The sequence below is a fragment of the Trachurus japonicus genome, chromosome 21 (assembly GCF_045865225.1).
Source record: "Trachurus japonicus isolate A0001 chromosome 21, Traja_1.0".
NCBI lineage: Eukaryota > Metazoa > Chordata > Actinopteri > Carangiformes > Carangidae > Trachurus > Trachurus japonicus.
The window spans coordinates 20,683,014-20,699,809 of record NC_140927.1 but is presented as its reverse complement, the minus strand read 5'-3'; the positions used below and the strand labels follow the sequence as shown (position 1 = coordinate 20,699,809).

General features: G+C 43.5%; 3 protein-coding genes and 1 non-coding gene across 5 annotated transcripts; 2 read left to right on the top strand and 2 right to left on the bottom strand.

Moving 5' to 3' along the window:
- On the bottom strand, nt 1–5,361 carry nxpe3 (neurexophilin and PC-esterase domain family, member 3). Of its 2 annotated transcripts, XM_085765490.1 has the most exons (6): nt 5,099–5,361; nt 4,650–4,855; nt 3,626–4,407; nt 2,813–2,883; nt 2,496–2,717; nt 1–802 (listed from the first exon to the last, which is right to left on the bottom strand). In XM_085765490.1, the coding sequence occupies exons 2-6, from the start codon at nt 4,740–4,742 to the stop codon at nt 237–239; spliced, it is 1,734 nt and encodes a 577-aa protein (XP_085621616.1). In that variant the 5' UTR covers nt 4,743–4,855; nt 5,099–5,361; the 3' UTR covers nt 1–236. The 2 variants fall into 2 exon arrangements, with proteins under 2 accessions (XP_085621616.1, XP_085621617.1); XM_085765491.1 differs by lacking the exon at nt 5,099–5,361 and having other exon boundaries at nt 4,650–4,874.
- A 1,463-nt stretch (nt 5,362–6,824) lies between these two features.
- cep97 (centrosomal protein 97) lies at nt 6,825–11,908 on the bottom strand. The gene is made up of 11 exons (XM_085765485.1): nt 11,761–11,908; nt 10,983–11,125; nt 10,704–10,862; nt 10,474–10,575; nt 10,274–10,387; nt 9,974–10,140; nt 9,712–9,876; nt 8,927–9,102; nt 8,193–8,835; nt 8,000–8,075; nt 6,825–7,887 (listed from the first exon to the last, which is right to left on the bottom strand). Exons 1-11 carry the CDS (start codon nt 11,795–11,797, stop codon nt 7,402–7,404), a joined length of 2,268 nt encoding a protein of 755 aa, XP_085621611.1. The 5' UTR covers nt 11,798–11,908; the 3' UTR covers nt 6,825–7,401.
- Nucleotides 11,909–12,366: 458 nt separating this feature from the next.
- rpl24 (ribosomal protein L24) lies at nt 12,367–15,955 on the top strand. The gene is made up of 6 exons (XM_085765496.1): nt 12,367–12,402; nt 12,529–12,604; nt 13,350–13,460; nt 14,498–14,634; nt 15,018–15,081; nt 15,825–15,955. Exons 1-6 carry the CDS (start codon nt 12,398–12,400, stop codon nt 15,903–15,905), a joined length of 474 nt encoding a protein of 157 aa, XP_085621622.1. The 5' UTR covers nt 12,367–12,397; the 3' UTR covers nt 15,906–15,955.
- LOC146965171 (small nucleolar RNA SNORA23) lies at nt 13,859–14,039 on the top strand. Its single transcript, XR_015034681.1, has one exon. It is a non-coding gene; the product is annotated as a small nucleolar RNA SNORA23 (small nucleolar RNA).
- Nucleotides 15,956–16,796: the final 841 nt, after the last annotated feature.

Below are 16,796 nucleotides of genomic sequence, written 5' to 3'. Positions count from 1 at the left end.
TCTTTGGCGTTCCTGAAAAAATTAGTTTTGAGGGGATAGAAAATAAATCCACCTGGCATCTAAACACTGATCAGTACAAGACATTTGGTAAACCTGTCAGTAAAGATGGTGTTTAAAGGGTATGTAGCTTCAGACACTTGTCGATAATAATGCCAAACAAAAACAAAAAGTGTTTGGATGTGAAGAACCAATCGGTGGATTCACATTAGTAAACTCCTTGGTCTGTCTCTGTAGGCCTAAACATGTTGCTTTGTTTTGTTCACTGGGCAAATGTAAGACAGAAGCACATCTATCATGTTCTTGACGATGGTTGGGGGTGGGTGGAGGGCGTGGGGGGAGTGGTGCGCCAACGTCATTTGCCAAGCATCCACGATCAAAACGCTCATTCCCTTGAACATGGCCCTGAGCACCTCGTCCAGCTGCAGCGAGTACCAGTCGCTGTTGTACAGGCTCACCTCTTGGTCCAAGGCTTGGAGGTTGGCCGACCGGATCACGACGAGCGTCCCCGGCGCCCGGTCCAGAAGTCGAAGCACTGCCCGCCGGATGTGACGCAGCCGGCGTATGTACACCTCCACGGGAAAGGTGCTGAAATGGGCCCAGATGCTGAGGACGACGATGGAGTTGGGACCCCCGGAGAGGCCGTCCAGCTCGTTTGAGACGTACCTCATCTCGCTGGACATGACGGTGGAGAACCGGATGGGCGGGCCGTGGCAGCGGTACTTCAAGAGAATATTATGTGTGCTGTCCACTGCCATGAAAGGACCGACGTTTTTGGGACTGTGGAGGTTAAACTCCTTTAATTCTGGGGAGAGTGGGGAGAAACGGAAGATCCAGTGGGTAGGACGCACGGGGCAAACATCAGTCAGTACGTTTACATCCAGAGCTTAATCGAGCTTTGCTCAAAATTCGATTGCGGCGTCTAATTGGACTTCTGTCCTTGTCCCAGTTTACATGCTACTGAGAAAATTGAATAAACGACAGGAACGTGTCCTCCTCCTCAACACTAGGTGGCGATTATGCATCGTTTCAGCGGGTTAATACGGCCCCTTTTCAACAGCAAGATGGTTAATCGTATGACTTTGTTCATCTCATATGTAATGTGCGCGTTACTTAAAGCAGAAGTAAGCGATCCGGTCATTTTGGCTAACTTCTTGTCAGCCGATGGAGTTAGCAGTCCCCGCCCTCGTCCCTACGTCACCACATTCACGCGCATCCCTTGGCTGCACACACAGAGAGGACCGCCCCTTTATGCCGTTCTCTCTCCTCATTGGATAAAGGTTGTAGGATACAAGGAAAGTTTTCTCCTCGGCTTACAGCAGAGCAGAGTGACTGACAGACCCGTGTTTCGGTCCAAACACTCTATGTAAGTGATTGCTGTCGGAAGATATAACTATTTAAGACTTATATTAACACAAACATTCTGCTTACTTCTGCTTTAAGGTGGACGCTATCCCTCGTGGCCATGGTGATTTCGAGAGGCAGACAAGAACGCTGTAACGCTACAACAACATAGCTTCTGCGACCGGCTTTCTTGGATGTTTTCGTTCCGGGCCGATATTAGTCGGACTAACGCGTTTACATGCACTCAGTTGTCCAGTTAAAGTCGGATTAAAGGCCCTTTCACACCGGAGACGTATTTTTTTTTTCGAACCCCGGTTTTCATCACGGGTCCTTTCACATCGACTGCGAATGTGTCGCGGCGAAAATGCGACATAATTTTTTTTCGTCGTGCGGTCGATTTTTCCGAGCTTTCGCCCCGCGAATAAACGCATCAACCAATCATGTGCCGTGAAAAGGAGGTACGTCACATCCCTCACGTCAGAACACAGACAGCTGTTTCCCATAACAGACGGTGGCCGCACAGTCTCGGGCCGCCACAGTCTCTCACAGGAAAAATAAGTTGTTCACCGTCTTTGCTCTGATCTCTGCCAGTCAGCCCCTCCACCTGCTGTCTCTCTGGGCACACACACACACACACACACACACACGCACATGCACACGCACACACACACACACGGACATGCGGGCGCATGGACACGTGCTTGGCCGCTAATGTAAACAATAAATAACCTGTGGCTCGGAGGAGAGAGGAAGAGGAGGAGAAGAGAGGAGGAGGAGAGAGGAGGAGGGGGGTAAGTGGAAAGAGGAGAAATAGCAATAGAGTGTGTCCATAGGACAGTGATCAGATATTGATCAGTGATCAGACAGTGAGCTGCTGTGTTGAGTGAAGTTGGTAACAAGACAACAGTGGCATAAAGTAGCGAATACATGAGGGATAATTAACAGATTAAAGACATGACGTGGAGGCGAAGAACCAGCCGTCGCAAAGCGAAACTTTGGAATTTAATTGTCGCATATTCGCGTCGCCGCCGGTGTGAATGGTTTTGATGCGAAATATTTGGCCGCGAATATTTCGCAATTTCGTGTCGTTTATTCGTTACGTCCGCGGTGTGAAAGGGCCTTTAGGCAATAATAAACAAGAAGACAAAACTCACCTGGTACAAAAGTAATGAGGTACTCGAACCACTGCCTCACTGTGGAGTCTCCGTACATGTTGATCACCTTGTTCCTCAAACACTGAGTGACGGCAGATGAATGATTGAACTGGCGCATTGTAACGCCACCTAGCGCCCTCCATGCCTCGCCGTAGTAATATCCAGACGGTGCTTGCTCCGTAGGCTCTGGCTTTACACTGCTGCTCTCCTCCTTGACTTTATCTGACACAAGGTGAGAGACGTTGGAGACAAAATAAATTCAATTCCTTGGACAAAACTACACAAACTACAAATGTGACTTTGCGGGTATAGTGTACCTTTCCTTGGAGGCAGCACATTGATTTTGCCGGGTCCTGAAGCATGTATGTGAACTTTGATGTTTACACCGCTAGGGTGAAACAAGAAAACAGTTCAATGTTAAAAATAAAGCTATTGATGATCAACAAATCCTGCATGTAATATCAAAACCACCAATGTGTTGGCCTGTCCTTCACCCTGTCTGAGACACTCTGCCCAAGCACATTGTTATTGCTAAAGACATATATCACATATAGTTTCTTCTTTAAAAAAATAAAATAAAATGAAAATTCAGTTGTGGATTCATACACATTTTTTCTACTTTAGTCATGTTAATCCAATGCAGGATTAAAATGACTAAAAATAAAATCATGGTCATGGTCATTGTTAAGCAACATAATGACAATTTAATCATATTATAAGAACATTTGGGTTTACAAAATATAATCCTTTATTAAAATAGGCACATATTCCTCTTTGTTAAAGCTACACACATGGGATACCTTGGTCAGGGGCACCATATGGGATTGAAAAGTTATAGAGGCCATGAAAATATGAAATCATAGCGTCTTTTTAAAAAAAAAATTTTTAATTAAACCCTTCTTTCCTCCAGTGGAATGTCTTTTGATGGGGCACAATATAGCTAGTGGTGCCCCCAACCTTGGATCATCTAGAAGAGTGCTAACTTTAGTGGCCTTTTGTTTAAATTGGACCTCTGGCCCTTTACTACATTTTATCCCCTCCTCACCTCCCCCTGACTTTCTGTCTATCTTTAACTGTTCTATTGAAATAAAGCCAAAAATCCCCAACTTTTAAAATACAACACTACCAACCTCTGGAAGAGCAATGCCTCTTTGTTGGTGATGAGGTGTTTCAGGTAGCCTCCTTTGGCGTGGTTGACTCTGGTGTCACAGCTGAGCATCTTAGGTTTGTAGCAGTACCAGGGCTCCCCTGTGTAAAGGTCAGTGTAGTTGCACAGAGGCTGCTGATCAGGGGGCAGGCACATGTTACACACAGTCGTTTCAGAGAGGAATCCCAAGCGGAAGAGGCTCTTGAAAAACACCCGGTCGGGACGTTCTTCCCTCAGCCGCCGCAGCACCGCGACCGCCTCGCTGGAGTGCACCAACGTGACTTCCACCTGTGCAGATCCGTTCCAGAGGAGAGGGAACAGAGCAGAGTAAAATCCATTCCTGTGGTCCAGCACTTTACCTCCTATACCTGCTCCAAGCTCCGGAGAGTGCAGCCTGGCCAAGAGGAAGTCCCCACCGTACCGCTTGGGGCGACCCTGGAAGTCGTGCATTTGGACGAGAGCCTCCAGCTGGTCGCCCACATGCCACTCTCTTCCTTCTTTGGTGGGAAGGATGGCAAACAGACTGTGCACAGGGTCGCTGGACTGGCGCAGGGCAGCCGTCGCTGCCCTTGGCGGAGGCCCAGGCCAGGAGATCGAGTCCAACAGGTAGCGCTCCTCAAGCTCATCTTCAGGTGAGGGCTTTTGACCCAGGTGAGCACAGAACGTGCGGTTGTGGTAAAAAGTAGGGAGACTGACGGAGATGAAGGACGAGTGGATCCTGCTCTGTAGCTGGTAGAGGGCTGAAAACGTGTGGCAATTCCAGCTCTGAAGGGAAAAAAGAAAAGAATTGACAAAACATACGTATTAATACACATATATTTTCTTTATCTTTTACTCAATTTCTTAAAATCTCCATAGAAAATTGACAACAATGACTCGAAATCTACAGAATATTCCAAATTTGTCGAAAAAGCAAGTCAGGGATAAAAAGCTATTAACCATTTCTACTTAGAGGTCACTGAATGTATACAAATATGTACACATGTGTAACCCACTTCCTTCCTCACCTCCACTGTGTGGATGTTGCGCAACAGGAAGATGAGTCCGGAAAGAGCTAGGAAGAGGAAGACGAGGGCATATTTGGACAGATAACGGCACATGGTGACCTCCTTCTGTCTCCCATGATCAGGCCCTGCTCCCCTCTCTCTCTCTCTCTCTCTCTGTGCTGTCACCACGGCGATGATGGCATCACTTCATCCTCAAGCACCCAACACTGAGAGAAAAAGACGTTGTCAAAGTGTGAGACAGGAAGACAGAAAGCTGGTTGATGACCAGCAAAATGCAAATGCAAATACAAATATAAGACTAAAAACAGCAAATATTCAAATTTGTCAAGATGTAACATGTGGAATTAGGTTGTTTAAAAGCATTAAACGCTGTTACAGGCAAGTGACCAACCGATTAATTGGCTATCGTATTGGCTATTACGAAAGTTGCTGCTTGTTGTTGGCATTACCTCGCTACCGTTACTTTCAACGTATATGAACGTCTCTGTGTAAAGACACGTTAACGGTCGTACTAACGGTCACGGCGGTGACGTTCGGTCGGTTGACTGCCTCTCTACGTTGACTCATCAATCACATTAACGGCTGCTGCACTGTCTGGCGCACGAGCCATCAACAAAGAAACGGCCAGACGATAGTAATCAATACATATAGCTACACGGGCGGATGTTCCGACATGTTTGTGTCATCGATCATAACGCGAAACCGATATCCGTTAGCTAACTAAACGTTAACGGCTGGTTTAGCCGCGTAGTGGTCGTATAACTTACGTATCTGACCGGGGGGGAAACGTTAAAAGCGTAGCGTCGGACACAGACGGAGGAGGAGGAGGAGGAGGGCGAGGAGACGGAGAGCTGCTGGCCGGAGGAGTGGAGGCATCAGCGGGTCGAGGACAGCGTAGTAGACCGGAGGAGCGTCCTGGTTATTATGGTTAAAGCTCCCACAGGGGTAACGTTAGGGGTGGGTCTACGGTCTACGGTAGACTACACGGTCTGTCCTGCCCTGCTGCGTCCTCTGCTGGTCGTTTACAACTTCTGCATTAAAGGCGAATTACTGTAACAGAAGAAAGCTGTTTGTCCACAGGGGGGAAAAGATAAGGTCACAAATGTACATGTGTGAAGAAAATTGTATAATATTTGGCAGCCTTTCTCAATATTTATTGAAGAATATAGTAATGTAAACTAGCTGTTGCTGCCCTCTGTCATTTCATTTCATTTCAATGTTATCTGTCTTTTTTTGTTTGTGTGTGTGTGTGTGTGTGTGTGTGTGTGTGTGTGTGTGTGTGTGTGTGTGTGTGTGTGTGTGTGTGTTTTGTTATGTCTGGCTGTATCCGATAAATGTCTGGTATTTGAGGGAAGGAAGGGTGGGAGGGGTTTTAGTTTCCTCATTGTTTTGTTGGACTTGTTTTGAATTGTAAAAACAATATAAAAAGACCTTGATAAAAAAAAAATTGTGTACTCAATAATTATAGATAATCAGTTTTAGGTAGTTAACTATAGAATAACTTTAAACAACAACAGCAGCAGCAGCAGCAGCAGCAACATATTTTGGGTGGCAGCTCTGAAAGTTAAATAAGTAGCAGTTAACTTTTAATCCAGATGTCCTGCAGCCCATGAAATGACCAAACAATCCATTGGAGAAATCTCTCTGAATGATAGATTAAAACTGTGTTGGGTCAGAAAACAGTTTAATGCTTTTTTAGAAATGTATGTTATGAGACTGGCAAGACTCCCTATAACTCAGAATCCCTGTTATTGATTACTAAGTAATTCCGCAAATTTAATGGGTCATTACTGGACCAAAATCAAAGATACGTAAGGGCAAAACTAACTTCATGATAGTGATTATTACTTATTAGTTTTAATTTTAGTTTCCTCAAAAGTTCAATAAAAAAATCCTCAAAAATACAATTTCCTCTGCTTAGAGAAATTTTTCTTTTTTTTTCCTTTTCTTTTTAAAGCAGACTTGTCCCAAGATTATTATGTCCCATGTCTTCTCCTTTCAAACTGAAAACTGAGTCCTGGGGTTCTGGTTGTGTTGTATATTTCTTGTTAGTTTTTGGCAGAGGATTCGTTGAGCAACTCAGGAATAACAAGAATCCTTGATAATTACTGTGTTTGTTAGTTGCAGCCTTATCTTTCACAATATTTCAATATTACATAAAACCAAATAAGAATATTTGAAAAATTATAATTGCAGATTTATTTACATTTATCTTAAGAACATAAAGACACAGCAACATTTTCTTCAGTTAAACATTAAAACACAGTGTGTCACACTGGATAGTTTGCATGTTTTTGCTCATGTGTAGCGTAGTGTTTATAAGTGCACTACATTTAACACATCAACTCTAATCTGATGTATTGTGGTTTATAAACAATGCAGTGGATACTGACAGTATATGTCTGGGCTTTGCATCAGAAAAGGAAGCAACATACTCGTCATCACACAATTGCTTTTTAAGTTAATATTACATTTTCAAAGCCACATTACAATCATTGTCTTCACACAAAGAGGAAATGGTCCATTAAATAAGGGAAAACGTAGTGATGTATAAAAAAGACAAAGTTACATTCACAGTAAGGTTTAGTTTTCAAGCCTGTCCTGGGTTCAGGCTGGAGTGCAGTTATTTATAACCAGGTCAGTAATCATGATGACTGCTGTCAGGCCCAAAGTCTCAAGGGAGCAGCGCATCTCAATCCTACGTCCAGTGCCAATTTACATAAGAGTTCTGTACAGGACGAGTACGAGACTCTCAGACGGGGGCGGTTCCCTCTGTCTTCTCCACGGGGGAGCTGGACTGTGCTGTTTTACCAGGTGAGATGGGCGAGGAGGGCTGTGGCGTCTCTGTTCTGTCGCTGGCCGCCTCCTCGGCCTCCTCCTCCCTCTGCTGCACCGAGGACAGGTACTGCTCCAGCAGGCTGCAGTCGGCGCTGTCCACGCCGTCGCTGCAGCCGGTGAAGCCGCTACGGACGGGGCTGAGCGCGCGCACCGTCTTCAGGGAGTCTTCCGTCCCGCTGCTCAGGAAGCTGTCCTCCTGCGCCGCCTGCTGATCGCTCGACGACTGGATGCCGGAGTCGGGGAAGGAGACATCTGTGCCGGGCGGGTTCTTCGTGCTGGAGGCGACGGGCAGCGCGGCCTTACACTGTCCGGGAGATGAGGCCTGAGCCTGGCTGACAGCGTGAGTAATGTGGGACAGCTGCTGCTCCACAGACTTCTTCCACTGCTGCATAGACTGAAGCTACATGGCGCAAAAGGAACGAGGCACATAAGAGCAATACCACAAGACACAACATTACACAGCACGAATAACGACTTATGTAAGGTAATGATGAATAATTCAAATCACTGACCTCTTTCCAAAGAAACTTCACCGCCTCCTCCTGAACCAGCCTTTGCAGCCGCTCTTCTTCATACTGTTTCTGCACACTGCACATGCAAACACATCTGTTTTATCTTTTAGTCAAAGTACAAAACAAAAATGTCTCATCACAGATTATTATTATTATTATATTATTATTATCATGCTAACACTGAACCACTGACCTGCCCAGCTTCTCAGACAGGAAGACGATATGCTCTTGCATTCTGCGCAGGCGGATTTCACTGCGCACCTCTCTGGCCATGGGGTGACAACAGCGAGTGTACTGCCCCCTCCACCACGACTGGATTTTAACTGCTGCCTTGTCTGCCTCCATCAAACCTGCTTTGCTGGCACACACAGCGGCGTCTTCCTGCTCAGGAGCTTCTTTCATCTCTGCTTGTCCAGCATGAGAAGATGCTTCCAGGTCAGTTTGTGATGTGCTAACATTAACCCCGGGGGAGACAGCAGTTGTGGCTTCTTCTTCTTCAAGAGTCTTCCTCTCTTGCTTCTCCTCTGGGGGTGAAATATGTGTCTTGCTAGTGGTGGGTTTTCTGGGCTGTGGTGGCCGCATTGGGGCGAGGGAATCAAGTTCGAAGGTCTCCGTCTCATCCTCGCTGTCCGACTGGTTTGTTTGTGGCTCCAGATCGGACGTGAAGGGGATAAAGGTAGACTCGGAGGAAAGCAAGCTGCCGTTAAGTTTGTCCTCATCAGTCTGAACGTCCTCCAAAAAGATCGGCTGCTCTCCGAGCCTTGGGCTGCGAACCACTGGCAACGATGTGTGGGAAGAATCGGAGCCCACCCAAGTGTTGAACTGCACAACTGGCTCTGTAAGTTAAACACAAAAAGAAAGGTCAACATTATTTTTAAAAAAAATGAGCAGGACTGGTCTCCTGGTATAAAGCTGAAGCTCTCGTACCTGTCTCCAGAACTGACGGGGCAGCAGTTGGTCCTGGGGCAATGCTCTTCAACTCTCTGGCTCCCCCCTGTGGTGTGGCATCTGAAGGACTGCGCATGTCCACATCCAGCTGAGTCGGTCGTGGAAGACTGGAGCATCCTCCCCGGGTCTCCTCTAACAACTGCTTTTGGTGAAACCTGAGGGAAAAGTATGTCAGCACAAACACTCATTTAAGTAAATGTTTTCAATAAATGCACATGTACTGCTTGTTTAAGGAATAGTTCAACATGTCGACAAATTGGCCCATTGCCATAATCCCTATAGTTTTAGGAGTAGGTTTGTTACCTTTAATGGTAGGTGCAAGCTATTTTTAGAACGGCGGAGCCGAGCCGCGAGCTGCCCCGAGCTACGCTACGGAACGTTACAAGACAGGGTTGTTTTCGAGGCAAACGCAGAGACTGCTTGCCGAAAAACTGCGGTTTTGCATGAATTTGCCATGAAAACAACTCGGTCTCGTAACACTCTGTTATTATCTCATAGCATGGTGAATGTGCAGGTCACAACTTGTCCACGAAAGCGTTTTGGAGTTGTTGGATTGTGTATTTGATGAGTTTGATGAGGGAAACCAAGAAATCCCATAATGAGCCTCTGTAGCGTAGCTCTGAGCAGCTCGCAGTTCTGCTCCACCGTTCTAAAAATAGCTTGCACCAACAATTAAAGGTAACGACTATAGCGATTATGGCAAAAAAATTGCCAAAATGATGAACTATCCCTTTTAAAAGCTCTCTGTAAGATCAGACTCATACCTCTGCTTACTGAGGATCTTCTCCAGCTTGGCGTCTTCTGCCGTCTCCAAGGCCGGTGATGACGTCAGTGGGCAAACAGTGGTGAGGTACTGAACCAGCTGTATGTGCTGACCTGGTCGGTATGAACGTCCTTTACCTTGACTGTACAGCCACTCTGCTTTCAGACTGGAATGGTCACAATTACGCACAAGAAATTAGAGATTCACACTATTCCTGTCTTTATGGCAACAAGCAAAATGTAACAGTATACAAATGTACGCACCCTTCTTTTTGTGTGACTACATAGCCATCCAGCACCTTTAGGCTCAGGCACCAACTCATGATATAAGGCCGATAGTCGAATCCTGGCAGTGAAGGTGTTGCCATAACACAGGGGTTGCTCATTATTGACAGCTGCTCCAGTTCGTGGAGGGATGCCAGGTAAGACACCTATGGAGCGATCAGAAATAAAACAGGGGAGGGAGGAGAAAAAAAGAGCAGAAATCAGTCAAGTCTGTTCAAAACATTTTTTCTAATGGAAATCAGTGTTGCTGTATTGAGTCTAAGAGAAAGAGTTAATTACTTCATTGAGATCTCTTATCTCATTTTCTGCCAGGGACAGAATGGATAAATGGGCAGGTAGGTGAGCAGGAACAGTACGAAGTGTTGTAATGCTGTTTCCATGGAGTAAAAGTGTCTGAAAATTGAATCACAAAATAAAACTGATGACATAACTTCATATTATCAACCTGTTTTTTGTTTTGTTTTGGCTGCAGAACTCACCTTTAATGCTACAAGTTTAGTCAGGTCACCAATGGTTGATATGTTATTGTCAGACAGATCCAGGTGTTGAAGGGAAACACAGTTGCTGAGTTGCTCAATGACCTATGTAAAAGAGTGTACACATCTGATTAAACAAACAACAAATACACACACAGGCTGAAGCTAATCTGTGCATTGATATTTTTGTAAAAACGAAATTACGTCGACATGAGGATCTCTGTTCTCCACACCTTAATATTGTTTCCAGACAGGTTGAGCCATTGAAGGTGAGGCAGATCTCTCAGCCCCTCGATGTAGCCGATACTGTTATTGGGAAGATTGAGGACTTTCAGCTCTGTCAGCCGAGACACACCCATCATCCTCACCAGACGGTTGCTAGCAACAGAGAGCTGAAGAGGAAAAGAGTTATAACCGGACATTAAGTAAGTAAACTATCAACAATGCTTCTGTAGATAAAAGGAGTGAAAAGTGAATAAAAAGACAGTAGAATCTGACTATTTGATAACTACCTGCTGAAGGCCTGGGCTTCTTTCCAGGTGGTCCAGTTTCATGATGTGGTTACGGTCCAGGATGAGTGTGTGAGTGTCTTCAGAGCAGGTGAAATTAGGATCCAGCTTTTGGACATTTCTGGCTGAAAGGTCCAGCACAGGCCCTTGGAAGAGAAAAGAAGTTGGAAATTAAACAGACTGGATCATCACCATAGCCACATAACACACGGGCTGTTAAAGCAGCCAAGCATACACATAGCTAGTTAAGTGCTTCAAAGAAAAGGGTGATGAAGAAAAAACCCATTCTGTACTGTAGAGATTGACATCTTCCAGACAACAAAAGAAAATATGTTAGTCATTTCAACATGTCTTTACGCCTTGTTACTTGGATTCAAATAATGGTTAAAATCAGTGCACTCAAATTGTAACTGCTGACATTGTGACATCTGAGGACATGATGAAACATGACTATAAAGGGCAGAAAAATAATCTATAGCCTAAGTTATGCTACTGTCAATTGCATAAATCGCTATGACTTGCTTTTTACGGTCTAACGCAGATCACACCATTAAATTAGCTGGTTTAACATTCAATGTTCGTTAAACATCGCTATTAGACAATTTGTAAGTCTGATATCAGGGTGTTTTGATCTGCACCTCTGGACACAGCTAATGTTAGTGTTCGGGTGATGCATGCTAGCTAACGTTAGCCACTAATAATACGATATAGCACAACATATTCTTTTAAACAAACGAGAGTCGTTTTTGATAGTGGCACGAAAAACCAACGGGCCTCTTACCAGCGTTTAAATCAAACTGTAAGTCTGATACACCCATCCTGTTGTCCCAGGCAAACACCCTATGTTGGCGGATAACTCTATTAGCTGCAGAGCCCGGTAGTGACTAGAAACGTCTGCCGCTTGTCAAACGTCTGCGCTGTTTCTGGGAAATGTAGTCCAAAGGGACTGCTCTGTTCATTACGAAGCGGTGTCTCCGCGGCTGGAAAGAACTACAACCGTCGGCGTTTATCCCATAGCGCGCTTACGTTACTGGAAACCGCGAACCAGGTTGTAGAAAGGAAAAAAAGCTGGTTAATAACATTTTTATTTTGTTTATTTTTTATACAATAGGCCTGTAAACCATTGTATTATCATACGTAAGAAAGTAGTGTTAAATGTTTGTTTGCTAGTGATGAGATTGCTGGGCAACCGTTAGGTTGTGACGTCATTGCTAAATTATGAATTTGTATTAATTTGATGAACATATTAATTAAAACATAAACCCCGTGTGTATATTATGAGTAAAACACTAATAAAACTCCAGCCGACTAAAAATGTGAGTTGTTTTGTAGTTTATAAAAATCTATTTGAGGTCGCCTAAATTCCGTTTCCGCTTCCGTCGTCTTTCTTTCCGGTTTTGTGCCCTCTCGTAGCCATCATGAAGTGAGTAAACGGAATACTATCAAACGCCATCTACCTTGTTAAATAAACATTTTAAGCACTCTATCCACGTCCAAGATGCAATTGTATCATGTTCTTTCAGTGATGTCTGATATTTGTCGTTTTCAGGGTCGAGTTGTGCAGTTTCAGCGGGTATAAAATTTACCCCGGCCATGGCCGCCGATACGCCAGGATAGACGGAAAGGTAACTACAAACCCCGAAGCCGGTTTGTCTGAGCTTCGTCTGGGTTGGTTTGGTTTACAGTTTACCCTATTAAATCCAAGTATTCGCTGTCCAAGTTTCCCACAGTGTGTAAATAACATCTGTAATTGTCTCTGGAGAGGCCTCGTCGGCTCAGTGCTATGCTATGTCAATGCTAACGTTAGCTGACAGCGTCAATGTGTGAGACAAACTGTGTGAATCAACTAGTGATACGAAAAACTTCACAACCCAAACTTCAGCTGGGCAGCGTGGACACAATCACTTGTCACTGGATATTTTACCTCCATGGTCTGTGATCTAAGTTGTGACACTTGAGTTACATGTGTACTCTCAGGTGCAATAAGGTGTTCATCAGATCCTTGAGGGTTATTGATGGTACTTGATATTAAACAATAGTTGAATAGCTGGTGACCCATCAGCTGTTACATGAGCGTTAGAAGAGACTGGTTTAGCAAAAGCTTTGAAATTTGAATAGCTATTTTGCCAAAAGTTGCATGCATTTGTAGATTACAATATCTGGACTGATTGGTTACAACCAGCACTTTGTAGATGGCACCAAGGGGCTCTGGGAAATTTCAACCAGTACTTCCTTCAGTGTTTGCTATCTTTTTTTTTTTCTTCTACATAAAACAGTTAATCATAATTCAATCTAATAGACTAGGAAGTCATGTTTGAAGATAAATGTATGACAAGTCTTTTTTAAAGTTTGCTTTACTGTGTTCATCAGGTGTTCCAGTTCTTGAACGCCAAATGTGAGTCTGCTTTCCTGGCCAAGAGGAACCCCAGACAGATCAACTGGACTGTGCTGTACAGACGCAAGCACAAGAAGGGCCAGTCTGTAAGTAACAATACTATGTGTGCTGTTCAGGGGCAGTGGTTATTAAAATGTGCACCGTTTTTCTAATTTGTGGATATCACTATACCAAAGTAGTCGTCTGTACTGTATCATCTAAAAGTATTTGTTGGAGTGACTCTCTTAGGTGCTGATGTTTGATAGATGAAATGGTGTGTGTGTGTGTTAATTTACTGCTGAATGTTTACCACTGATGTCTCAAAGTTGAAAAATGTGTAAATCCACTGCTGCAAAGTTTCATCACAGCAGATGGTTTCCCACAGGACTAAAAGTGTGGTGGTTACACAAAATCATTCTCATTGATCTGTACTTGTTCAAACTATTAAACTTCAGCACAACACAAGTTTTATTTCCGCTTGGCTGCACAGTTAGGTTTGGCTGTGGGTGAATGGTGTGCACAGTGTTGGTCTGTGTTATGTGCTGTTGTCTGACTGTGTTTTTCAGTCTGGGCAGCAGTGCTCACTCCACACCTGCAGCCATAGAACAACAGGAGATCATAGTACTGGCCTTTGACGTCTTTATTGACCTCTCACCATCGGTCAGCCTCCAAACTCTCCAACATGTCATGTTACCTATCATAATTGTTTTTTATGTGCAGTCTAAAATGCTGCTTTTCACCGATAGCAGCATTTCAGGGTTTTTGCAGGGAATTAATTTAGACAAACTAAAACTTAATAGCCAAATTGTTGTATCTTGGTCTTCATAATGTACAAAAATCAGTTGTTTGCAGTATCTGATGTTAATATTCATGTGTGAGGTAGACATAAGCTGATGGAAGTTTGGGACTTTTCCAATATTGCTATTGAGAAATGTTGACTGTGAAAGTGTTTGGCAAATTACACCACACATCTGAACATGATGTCATCTAGTGAAGATGTAGGATGCTACCGGTCCTTTTTTCTAATCTCATTCAGTGAACAGAGGTTGAGCTGGGGGGGAGGACGACATGATGCTGAAGTAATATTGAGGGATTGTGATTGTGGCCGACAAAAAAAAACTGAATCTCCTTGTGTCTTTAACAGGAAGAGGTGACCAAGAAGCGCACCCGCCGCGCTGTCAAATTCCAGAGGGCCATCACTGGGGCCTCCCTGGCTGAGATCATGGCCAAGAGGAACCAGAAGCCCGAGGTCCGCAAGGCCCAGAGGGAGCAGGCCATCAGGTACGACACAAACTACCTCTATTTATCATCTGATTTCTGGGTTTCTCTTAGATTTTAAGAAACTCTGCAGGTAAAGACGCATCATGCACTTAAAAATTTATTACAGTTTCTCCAGTTTAGCTTGCAGACCAGGTGAAGATTTGCAATGACTTTAATGTCATGGGTCTTTCACTGTATGACTTAATTCACAACATCAGTTTGGCATCATTTTGGTCAATATCTATCAAATATGACTTAATGTTCAGATTAAGTCCCATCTGTTCTGCCTCAGTTATACCACTGAAGAACACATTGGAAATGAGAGTGGCAGGTTTATGACTTTAATCTTGTTGCTTGCTCCTGTTTATTTCGATAAACTGATTTGTTTCTCGTTCTTCCTTCAGAGCTGCCAAGGAGGCCAAGAAGGCAAAGCAGGCAACCAAGAAGCCCGCCGCCCCAAGCGCAAAAGTAAGATCTCCTTATTAAATCAGGGCTTCATCCTTCTAAGCAGCAAACACTACTTTTTTTCTTCTTTTTTTTTTAATTGGCCAGTAAGAAATAGTTATTTTAGAGCTTTGACGTTGAATACACATGCAGCTCTGGAAAAAATTAAGAGACCACCACTTTCACAAGTGTTTCTTAAAAGCATCTCTACATGTATGACAGTCATTCTTTTCTTTTCTTTTTTAAATACCAACACAACTCATTCTACTTAATGAGACACTGATGAGGTCATCACCTGAACCACATCTGATTTTATAGGAAGATTATTAAAACCCACTGCTGGATTAAATATTGACATTATCCCACAAAAACTGATTTATAAACTCTTCCTGAGTTAAAATATTCTTGCTGTGTTCTTAAAGGAATAAATATGAACATGTTTTCTTTGCATTATTATTATTCAAGGTCTGAAAAGACTTGATATTTCTGTTATTTAGACTAGTTTAGTCATTAGCCAATAAAAGCTCTAAATGACAATTTTTATTTTATTTTTTTCAATTTTGGGAGAAATGTTGACGGTAGTTGATAGAATAAAAAAAAAAATAATTTTACTCAAACACATACCTGTAAATAGTAAAACTAGAGACCCTGATCATTTTGGTCTCTTAATTTTTTCCAGAGCTGTATATTAGTGAATCCTGTTCAGTATTCATCGGGTTATTGAATTTGTCTTTAATCACATGTTTCTTGTGTTTCTCTTTCTGTAGGCTGCAGCCAAGACTGCACAGAAACCCAAGATCGCTAAGCCCATGAAGATGAGCGCACCCCGTGTCGGTGGCAAACGCTAAGCCTGACTCACTGTTAATGGTTGTGAATAAAATTTTGTGGTAAACCATCATTTGTTTGAGTTGATTCTTGTATAATTGTTCACTATTCACACATCCTAACATCACTACACTCACTTCATCCACTTAAAAGGGAGTTGTGAGGGATTTTGGACAGTGTATCGAGCGTCTCCTCCGAGGTTTGCACCATCAGTTAAAGGTCGGTCGCAGCAGCATCCAACCTTCACCACAGCTGAGGCCTAATTACACAAAATAAGCACCTGTGTCTGTAAGCCGTCTCCAGATCTCAGAACAGTTTACTCTCTTCAGGCAGCTGAGGTTGGGACTTGCTTGATGCAGTTGCTCTGTAGTTTAAAGTGTAGACAGATTGGGGGGCGAAGTTCAGCTTCTCTTGTCTCCTGCTCTTGAGAAGGCATTAAATCCGTTCACCTGCCCTTAGTTCATGTTGGTTAATCATATCACATTGTTTTTATATACAGCTGATAGGGCTAAAATAAAACTATATACTGTAAATATCACAAATCGAGCTGTTCAACAGGATTGAATACCATGACAAGTAAACGCACCTTAAATGTGTAAAGTTGACAGCTCTGTATCTTGACTTGCATCTTAATGGTCAGTCACTTATAGTTGTAATTGTAAAATCAACTGCAGGTGTTAAACCAGATTTATTAGCATTACATAGCCACAGAGCCTTAATGATCGATCTTCAAAGTGCCATTTGTTCAAACAGTCAGCAGATCAAGAAATATTTTAAAAGTGATTACCTCAATTATTGCTAAAAATCAAGTGGGAAAAAAAACAAATATACATGTGAGTGGAAAAATATACACTCTTCTAAGAACTGAGAGGCATCAGAAGCATTGCGTTGATATTAAAGAGTCAGGGTTACAG